Source organism: Myotis davidii, unplaced genomic scaffold (genome assembly GCF_000327345.1).
Source record: "Myotis davidii unplaced genomic scaffold, ASM32734v1 scaffold334, whole genome shotgun sequence".
In the NCBI taxonomy this organism is placed as follows: Eukaryota; Metazoa; Chordata; class Mammalia; order Chiroptera; family Vespertilionidae; genus Myotis; species Myotis davidii.
In genome coordinates, this window is record NW_006285797.1 from 165,991 (window position 1) to 176,184 (window position 10,194).

The window sequence follows — 10,194 nt, forward strand, 5'->3', positions numbered from 1 at the left end:
ACTGAACAAGACAGGCCAGACACGCCCTGGAGCCCTCCCGCGGTTCCTCCCCGTCTGGCCGACCTCTCGCGTCTCTCCCCAGCCCAATTATGCACCAGTGAGATCCCTCAGCTGGCCTGTGCCCTCTCGCAATCCGGGACCCCTCGGTAGATGTTGGAGAGCTGGTTTCAGCCTGATCCCGCAGGCCAGGCTGAGGGGCCCCACTGGTTCATGAATTCATGCATTGGGCCTCTAGTCAAATTATAAGTCACCTGACAATACTACCCTTAATAAATGGCATTCCTTACTATATTAACCGACTAGTCTGGCAATATATATCAAATAACTTCCTATATACAAGGTCTCAACTCATAGTTCTTTCTTATTAGGTACTAGTGACTGGTGCAAGGATTTGTGCACATTGAAAGGAAATTAATTAGAAGGTGGCCGGCAGGACAGGACTGGGTGAGAGGGACCACACTCACCCTGGAGCCAACCTCCTGCAGTCCCTCCCCAGCGAGCTGCACCTGGGGTGGTGGTGTGGCTCGAAGGGCATCTGTGCAGTGAACATCTGTGATGCTCGAAGGGCATCCTTTGGCCTGGCCTATGGGAATTGGGCCAAAACCGATTATGACATCCCCCGAGGAGTCCAGGAGTGCGAGAGGGCAATCTGCAAAATTGCTGTCCTACAGGGTGTGGAAGGCAAACGCAAGTGTGCAGTAAACCAGATTTGGAGCCAATGCCCCAGCAACAACATAACTCACAGCTGAAGGTGGAATCATGTGGCCCTGAGGAATCGGGGCTCCCTCCTCTCTGGTTTCGAGGTGTGTCACCTGAGAACCTCTGCTGCCACGTCATTGCAGCTCAGCAGCTCCTGTGCTGAGTGTCTGCCCCGTTGGTCATTGCGCATCATTGCAACCAATTGGACACACACACACACTAGAGGCCTAATGCACGAAGATTTCGTGTAAGAATGGGCCTCCGTTCCCCTGGCTGCTAGCACTTTCTTCGCTCTGGCCTGGAGCCACCTTTCTACCTTCCCATGCTGCCGAGGCCTGGAGCAGTGTTAAAGGCTTGATTTGTCGCCATGATGACGCAAGCATCCTGCCCGATGCCGTTCGGAGCCTGCACATGCAAATTAACCTGCCATCTTTGTTGGGCTAATTTGCATACCCACTCCTGATGGGCTGGTGGGCATCATGAAGGTACAGTCAATTTGCATTTTATTAGTGTAGATAGAAGAAATCTCCCAGGATATGAGTATTCCTATAATAAATCATATTTATAAGATGGAAAATGTTTGGATAGAAAACAAATCTCACTGTATACTATACAGATGAGGTTTAACATTTTTAGCACCATATATACAATCTAACATTGTAAACTGTCTCAAACTCAGTATGTTTCATTAATCATGATGGCATCTCCTCTCAATAAACACAAATGCTGCTTTATGGGGTATGTAATAGAGAAATTATGATTTCATAATCTACATAAAATTTTCTTAATAGGCTGCATTAAAAAAATAGCCAGGTTAAATAACTTAGCCCCAATCACAAAACAGCAAAGATTTAAAAAACCAAGGATTCCAAGGTCCCCTCAAGAATGGAGTATGTTAAGTGCTGAACTGTCCTGAACAGATGGAAGCAAATCTTTAAAACAAAAATACTGTTTTTCACTCAAATTTCAGTCTTTTATTTGGTTGTAACTGTTGTTTTAAAAAAGAAACAGACAAGGACCTTTTAAGATGACCTATGTACGCTTGTTTCAGATGACTGAAAGAAACATTTGTCAAGCCCTCTTGTGCCAAACACTTGTTTAAATTAATTAAAAACCTAGTTATATAATTTATGAGAAAATTGAAGCTCAGAAGTTGACCCTAACCAGTTATTTGGTGGAATTGAACTTCAAATCAACAAGGACTTCCCCTTCTATATATGCTGTTTCCCCTCAGTACAGAATAGTACATAACGGTTCAAAACTATCTAAATCTCTAAAAAGCAGTATAAAATGAAAAGCACTTTTAATAAACACTTGTCATGACCCTAAGAAATTGTCTATAAGGAGCTTACTAAAATGACAACTTCATTTAATCATGCATTTAAAAAAAACTACTTCAAATGGTGCTAGCTACTAAGTGAAACCAATTCAGTCTTAACATGTTCTAAAGTTAATTTTAAGCAAAAACAATGTCAGTGATGATAAATGCATCTTATTTATTTAGATGTTTAAGCTCTCGCACTAAATTTTTACAAGCTGGTGAACACTGACAAATTATTTCTCCCAGAGAACTATAACCACACATTCCCAAACAGTATAAATATATGGTTGAACTAACATCAATACATATCACCATTTTATCAATTACATAATAAAACAAATTATCAAGTATCCAAATATTAAGTTACACAGCTCAAAAGGCATATAAAATATTAGATGTCTGCTCAGTTCATTAGCAGGAACCCACTTCTTTTTTTTGCAACAGGGTTGGAAGGGAAAAAAAAATCACACTTCAAACAAAAATAAGTTGGTAAACTTCAGAATGTATGAAAAAAATACAAGAATTCAGAATTTTTATGATTAAGAATCGTTTTAGCTACAATAAAGCATGTCTACCTTTAAAAAAATATTTACCAAAGAGCATATTCTACATGTTCCACACAAGACAAAGGCAACATTTTACTAAAAATACTTAATAGCCCCCTCTCATTCTTTTCTCAGGCCCTCCCTATAGGTTGCACATTAAGTGCAAACGTTAAAATTAACTGTAAGGCTTTGTCTGGAGACATTAAAGACATGTGCTTCTATACAATGCAGATTTTCAAAATGGAGGCTTTCCATAACAGCACAAAATGAGATTTATAGAAAGACATTAAATAATAACAAAGACTTTGTATAAAAATCAAAAAGTTGAGCAAACCTGATGTATACTTGTATGAATGTGGGAGATGTAAACATAAAGTGAGCAGGCAAATAACCATATGGGCCCTACTTTCTATGTTTGAAATGACTGAAGGGATAAACCACATAAGGTCCAGAGTGTTCATAGTTCCTGGGATTTTAGTTTTGTATGAAACTAAAATATACAAGTATTGTGCTGGGTATTTTGGCACCTAATCTTTCTAAATCTTTTATATTTCGGTGAGATTCTGACATGGGAATAGATTTAAAGACATAACTCAATACTGCATGATTTCAGGAAAAGTAAATTGGTACAAATGATAAGCAGATTTTAAATGCTGAACAGTAAGAATCTTTTGCAGTGTCAAAATAGGTTGATCAGAACCCGAACATAGAGGTTGCAATTCCGTCAAGCTTGTGGCCTGTTAAAACTGATTTTCAACCCTCTTTTGGAAGCTTCATTAGACTTATTCACCAAGCCAACATGTTGGCTAATACATATGACAAATTAGGTCCTATCTCAAGTTCCACTTTCAAGGCAATGGCATCAGGCACCCGTTTTATTGAATGCAACAGTTGTTTCTATGACCACTGGACTCTTTGAAGCGCAGCCGCATTTTAGGACGATACTTCTCCAAATACAGAAGTTGCTTGCTATTAAAAGCTCCACGCCGCTTTCTGAAAGGGAAAAACAAAACATGTAAGTAATTAAAGCAAAAGCCCTCCATTAATAAGATTCACTGTGCTATAGGCAGTTATGACCACTCTTTTGGCACTTTGTTTTGACTAGAGGCCCGGTGGCACAAAATTTGTGCACTGGGGTATGTGTGTCCCCCTCAGCCCAGCCTGCACCCTCTCCAATCTGGGACCCGTTGGGGGATGTCCAACTGCTGGTTTAGGCCCAATCCACAGGGATCGGCAATCGACGTCCCTCTCACAATCCGGGACTGCTGGCTCCCAACTGTTCACCTGCCTAATTGCCAGCCTGATCACCCCCTAACCACTCCCATGCCAGCCTGATCAACGCCTAACTGCTCCCACGCCAGCCCGATTGCCCCCAACTGCCCTCCCCTTCAGGCCTGGTCACCCCCAACTGCTCCCCACTTGCTGGCCATCTTGTGACCACACGGGGGTGGTCATCTTGTGGGAGGGTATGAAGGTCAATTTGCTATTACCTCTTTATTATATAGGATTACTACACTGTGACCTAATGCAGAAATATGGATAGGCATACATGTGTAAATAGAATGCAAAAAAGAGAAAAGATCTTTACTTCTAGGTTTTTTTTTTTTTAAATATATATTTTATTGATTTTTTACAGAGAGGAAGGGAGAAGGATAGAGAGTTAGAAACATCGATGAGAGAGAAACATTCATCAGCTGCCTCCTGCACACTCCCTACTGGGGATGTGCCCGCAACCAAGGTACATGCCCTTGACCGGAATCGAACCCGGGACCTCTCAGTCCGCAGGCCGACGCTCTATCCACTGAGCCAAAGTGGTCACGGCTACTTCTAGGTTTTAATACTATCTTAAAAATGGTCAGATCAGCTGCTAAAAAAAAATCTGCTTTCACAGTAATATAAAATTTAACTCACTCCCATACAATGAAAAAGTAAAAAAAAATTTATTACTTACTGTCTTATGAACTGTACTGCATCTTCATATTTCATTCCACCTTCGATTAATGCTAGGGCAACAAGCACCGGAGCTCTGGTAAGGCAAAAATTTTGATAAATCATTTTCACAAAACCAACCCCTGAATAATTCAATATTCTAAACATTCCCTAATACAATACTATTTATTGCACTTCTTATATAAGCAATACATGTAGTAAATGTTGACTTACGTTAAAAAATTAAGTACCAGTATTTTCATATTAAACCTAGATTTTATCTAGAATCAAAAAAAAACTATGCCCGTAACTATTATTAAAGCCTAGAAGTTAAAGCTTGTATTATTGGAAAAGAATCTTGCAAATATTTAGGGGAGCGCACAGGTGTTGATAACTGTAGATAATTTTTTCCCTAAATTCCAAGCACTGAAAAATATTTACCACTTAAAAAAATTTTTTTTTTTAAATGTCATTAACTCCTTTCTAAAGATCTTCTAGAAATGTGCTTTCTAGGGTAACAAGTTCCTACCGAATCAGATTGCTAGGATCAAGGACCCTATCAAAAGTACACCACATGCAAACTACCTTAGAGAGAATTCACTATCTTTCTTCCCAATAGGCTTAACAGTGACTCCAATGCCATGGATATAACCTAGCACACATGATTAACTGTATAAGTGATTATGCACACAGAGCCAAGTGTAAATTGTAGCTATAGCATTTGTTAGTTCCAGCTGTACTGAAGTACTACTTTTTAATTTAGTTCAGTAAGTAATTTAACAAAGCAAATTGATTCACAAAGTGATTACTGAGTTTTTATTGGAGTCAGCATCAAGTTTTACTAAAAATAAGACCAATACCATTAACTGGATTTGAGAAATTCTCTTACCTTCCAAGGCCTGCAACACAATGTACAGCAATACAACAACCAGGTTCTTCACGAAACTTAATTTTTACTAGACTTAACCAATCATCAACAATCTGGTTGGATGGTGGTGCACCATCGTCAAAAGGCCAATCCTAAGTCAAAAGAAGAAACATTTTAGATTTTTAATATAATACCACTAATAATTCTAAATTTAACACTCACTTTCAAATGCATCTTAACATATTTAAACTTGTTTTATGATACTCCAATGTCAATGAAATGTAAATGCCAAACCTTTATAAAAAAATCTTTTAATGCTTCAAACCCTTGCTTAGCTTCACCTTTATTTTGAAATTAAGATACTGCACAATTTTGTGACAATTTAAAAAATTAAGCTTGTCAATGATTTATTTCAATAAACTTTTATAGTACAGTATCATAAAGACAGGAATTATCAAATACTTACAAGAACTTGGATGCCTTCTTTCTCCACCAGAGTAGTGTCATAAGTTGCTTCACATACTCTTACTATTGTGGTAACGCCATACTTCTTAAGTTCCTGGATAAAACACATAAAAAAATACTCAGTAGTCTTTATACCATGTCACTATTGTCACCATTTGCCATTATGAGTATCTCTCCAATAGGTATTGAAGGTTACCAAAAAATCATGAAATGAATGGCATAACCTATGTATATTTAATAGGGAAGTGAGATCTTGTTTTAAAAATGACAATACTAAAATAGCATAAAAGGATAAGGGAATGTTAAACATTACACTTTTTAATAAATTAAAAGTTAAAAAAAATATTCCCAGCCCTGACCAGGTTGGCTCAGTTGATAGTGTCAGCCCAAGGACTGAAGTGTTCCAGGTTTAATGCACGTGGGCTGCAGAGGCTTGATCCCCTGCCCTGGCTGGGTGAGTGGGAGGCAACCAAAGGATGTGTCATCTCTCTCACATTGATGTTTCTCTGTCTCTCCCACTCCCTTCCACTCTTTAAAAAAATAAAATAATCAATGGAAAAATATCCTCTGGTGAAGATTAACAACAAAAAAACCCCAGGCCCTTCATATAGTGAAGTTTTGTTTATAGTTATGGTGACCTACTGGTTAGTTGGAGATGAAGCACTAATGAAAGAGAATTAGAAGTGATTCAGAAATAAAAGTAAACAGAACCAAAGGAATAACTTGACTTAACTCCTTAAATTACATGTTCAGGACAGTATGTAATTTAGAGGCTTAAAGGTACGTATATTCAGAGACTCAAACCCTATCACTTAAAACTACAGGCTTCAAGAATCACACTGCATTTACTAAAATCTTAACTCTTCTGTCTTAAAAAAATTATATATATATATTGCTTGACATCAAAACTATTCTATGATCTGCAAGGCCTATTGTTTCTGAGCATCTGCACATATTTGTAAAATACATATGCGTCCAAATACATCATTCAGCATTCCTTCCTTATAGTCAAAAGAGGCAGACAGCGAGGCAATTTTGGTGACAGCAACCACTAGGAAGTAGAATTAGTTAACTGGAAATTGGATTGTACATATCAAATGGGGTCCAAGATATACATTAATTTTGGCTTATAGTATTAGCCATTACACAAAGCTGATATATAAACAATCCATGTAAATGGCAACCCACCTCCTACAAATTTCATATAAGAGCCATACTATTAACACTGTCCACATAAATCTGAAGTAAGCAAACTTTGAGGCATGAAGAACTAGATGTTAACTTGTAAATCTAAAGCAACTCAATTACATGTTCGTGAAATGTGTAACAATTTACCTTTAACTTAAAAAGACAACACTGATACTTCATTTCTGGGACTTGGAACTGTAGGCATTTATCTCAGAATTTTCCAAAATATTCTGTTATACAAAAAGCTCCACTATCAAACTGTAAACAGTTCAAGAAAATTTATAAAAAGTATCAAACCTTACCTCTATGAATTTGTTTAAGGTCGCATTGGTTGGATTGTGTGTAATAAGAAATCTCATGTTCTTGTATGTGACTTCCACAGGAGCTGGGCGGTTCATTCGAGCCATGATAATTTAGTTAAAAAACACTCAATAAAGTTATGAAAGAATTTAAAAATTGAATACAGAAATGATGCAAAGAAACTGAGTCTACTTCAATATACTCCACTTGAAATTCTCAGTGCTTTGAGTGAAGTTGGGAGTAATGGGAAATGAAATGAACCTCCTAACAAGAAGCAGCAATTCTTCAATCCAGTAATACTGAGGCAATAGAAAGGAAGTGCACTGAGGTTTACCCCATCCAGGTCAGAACTCTTGCAAAATGCTCTGCAGTTTTCAATTCAACACCTCTGTGTCCAGGTTAACCACTCATATGGGGGCTTCTTGGTGGAGTAGTAATGAATTTCTACAGTTCACTTGTCTGCATAGAGGTCGTGCTGTGCCTGGCAATAATCTCCACTGCCCTTCAGAAACTCCATAAATGTGTGACCAAGAACACCACAGAACTGCTGTTTAAAAAAGAAAGGGAGAGAGAAAGAGAAAGTTATTTTCCAATTCAAAAGGAACATGTTATTCTATTAAAGTACTAAGTACACAATGAGCTTTTCAAATTTGGGTCCAAGCTACCTTTTTAACTTCTCCTTGAACCACAAAAATAATACAAGAATTACAGGTTTAATCAATATGCATAAAACAAGCATTCACAAATAAGATTATTTAAGTTGAAATTAATGATCTAAAACACTCCTCCCTCAAAGAATACCACTACCATATCTGGACAATGTCCCTTTTAATAGTTAGTTGGTTGTTTTACATTGTTACAAAATATATGTACAACTTTCTGTATCGATTTTCTCAACTAATAAAGTATTTTTTACATATAAAGTTTATGAAAACTTTGAAGCTGTTAGTCTTCCCATAATTTACTTACTTTTCTAAAGACAACCAATATATTGTTGAAAAACAAAAAACTGGTTCTCGAAAATGATTACATATAAATTATGTCATTTGATCCTTAATGACCAATTAATTTATCACTTTCTTTTAAAGATTTTCCTCATTTAAGTCTCTGGAAGTTAACAAAGTTGTTATGTGAAGTATTATAAAAATGTATGTTTATAAATGAAAACAAAAAAACAATTCCTATTTATAACTATAAAAGATAATTTCAATAATATTCTTGTATTTTAAGACCAAAATATCATTCATCCAGCTTAAAACCAAATCTAATTCAAAAGAGAAGTGGTAGGTAGTGAAAATTACTCTGCACTTCTTTCAAAGGTCTCAAAACCAAGGTAACTACTACCACCAATACAAACATTTATATTTTTCCCAAGTTCCCCGTCAAGAACTAAATCAGTTTTCTGTTACCATAAAACATTAAACGAATATACACAAGTTATTCTCAGAATATGTACACAAAAAGCATCAATGTCAAATGTTATCTCCTCCCAAGTAGTCCTGTTCATATGCAATTTGCTTACTTAGAATAAAAAAAGGAATATTATTAGCAGGTTAACAAGAGCACAAAGTGCCAGCCAGCCACTGCTCCAAAAAGGTTATATTTATTCTCATGGGTCTATTGCCAAATAAAATAAAATTTTGTAACAAAAGTTTCCATTAATTTTCTACATTTAAATTTAAATATAAGCATTTAAAAGTCTTAAAATTAAATTTAAACTATGTGCTCCTATTTTCACTTACATCTTTAAATAGACTCCCATGTTAGTCACAGTTTCTAGAAAAACTTAACTGAAATTTGAATAACCCACACAGAAATCTAGCAGATCACAGAAAATATCCAGTCACAAACCAAGGTCATTTTTCTGCCAAAACAAAGGTTTTCCTGTAAGATAATTTTTATTATTCCAAATTTGCTCAAATGAGCCCTTGGAGGTTGTTACTTCACTTGCTAGCTGAGTTAAAAAATTAGTGACGCTACTAATTTTTTATCATTAAGGACTCTACTCTCATAGTAACCTGGAAATAATTCCAAGTCTAACCTCACCTCAAATCCTAAATATAACTTTCTTGAATTAAAAAAACATGTATTCTTGCAACTTTCTGATGACATACTCTAAATTAAAGAAGCCACTTGTAAAGCTGTTAAAGGCAATGAGTCTTCAGTATTCTGATTTCCAGGTACTATTCTTTGGCAATTGTAAGCCAATTTGTAAGCAGTTTTATCAGCAAGAGGAGAAAACAATATAGAAGTAATTCACTTAGCGAATGTTATTTTTTTAGAGTGGAGCCAGCCAGCGGCTGGAGGGGGCTTGGCGGGGGGAAAGCACCTACCAGAGCAGCAGGCCCCACTGACCCCTATCACCTTTCCTTTCTTCCCTAGTCACCCGCACCCCTCCCCACAGGAAACTCGTTCTCTAACAGGCAGCTCAGAAGCACCAGCGAATTTCTCCTCTCATTCACGAGTTGCATATAAAACAGGGGGAAAGGGCAATTTCAGAAGCTTACGTCAGATCAGATCGCAGAGTCCAGGCAGTTAACCTGTGCGACAGCTTTACTTCGCTGGGGCCTGTCCCCCTTCTACTTATAGGTTAGGTAACGCATCTAGAATCGAGCACGTCTGACATGCCACCGAGTCTCGGGAATGATCTAGCTTTCTGGTTTTTCAACTAACTTACTACCATCAAGCAGAAAACTCACATAAAGTTACAGGAAGCACTGTCGCAGGATTTGGGTCCCACGCAGGCCCACTGGTGGCACATAACTGAGTGCGTACCCTCGGCATGAGCGAGGGGGGCTTCCGCCGACACAAGGCGAACCTGACAACCCGGCTCGGGTTGGCGTCGGCGGCCCCGGGCCCACCGGGAGCACATCGCGCCG

The 10,194-nt window shown here is 37.6% G+C and overlaps 1 protein-coding gene and 1 long non-coding RNA gene across 6 annotated transcripts in view; one reads left to right on the top strand and one right to left on the bottom strand.

Annotated features, from left to right (window-relative positions):
- Window positions 1-2,171: 2,171 nt before the first annotated feature.
- PTP4A1 (protein tyrosine phosphatase type IVA, member 1) overlaps window positions 2,172-10,194 on the bottom strand; it is a 14,501-nt gene continuing 6,478 nt past the window's right edge. The window contains exons 1-6 of one of the 5 annotated variants that reach the window (XM_006756840.2): window positions 9,823-10,079; window positions 7,318-7,862; window positions 5,829-5,921; window positions 5,384-5,514; window positions 4,517-4,591; window positions 2,172-3,558 (exon numbers count right to left, since the gene is read on the bottom strand). In XM_006756840.2, the coding sequence (XP_006756903.1) occupies window positions 3,441-3,558; window positions 4,517-4,591; window positions 5,384-5,514; window positions 5,829-5,921; window positions 7,318-7,422 (522 nt within the window). In that variant the 5' untranslated portion in view covers window positions 7,423-7,862; window positions 9,823-10,079 and the 3' untranslated portion in view covers window positions 2,172-3,440. Of the gene's footprint in view, window positions 3,559-4,516; window positions 4,592-5,383; window positions 5,515-5,828; window positions 5,922-7,317; window positions 7,863-9,429; window positions 9,577-9,822; window positions 10,080-10,194 lie in introns of those variants that run through there. The other 4 variants (XM_006756839.2, XM_015559484.1, XM_015559483.1 and 1 more) reach the window with 4 other exon arrangements.
- On the top strand, window positions 4,020-4,435 carry LOC102774741. Its single transcript, XR_435300.2, has 2 exons — window positions 4,020-4,159; window positions 4,397-4,435. It is a non-coding gene; the product is annotated as an uncharacterized LOC102774741 (long non-coding RNA).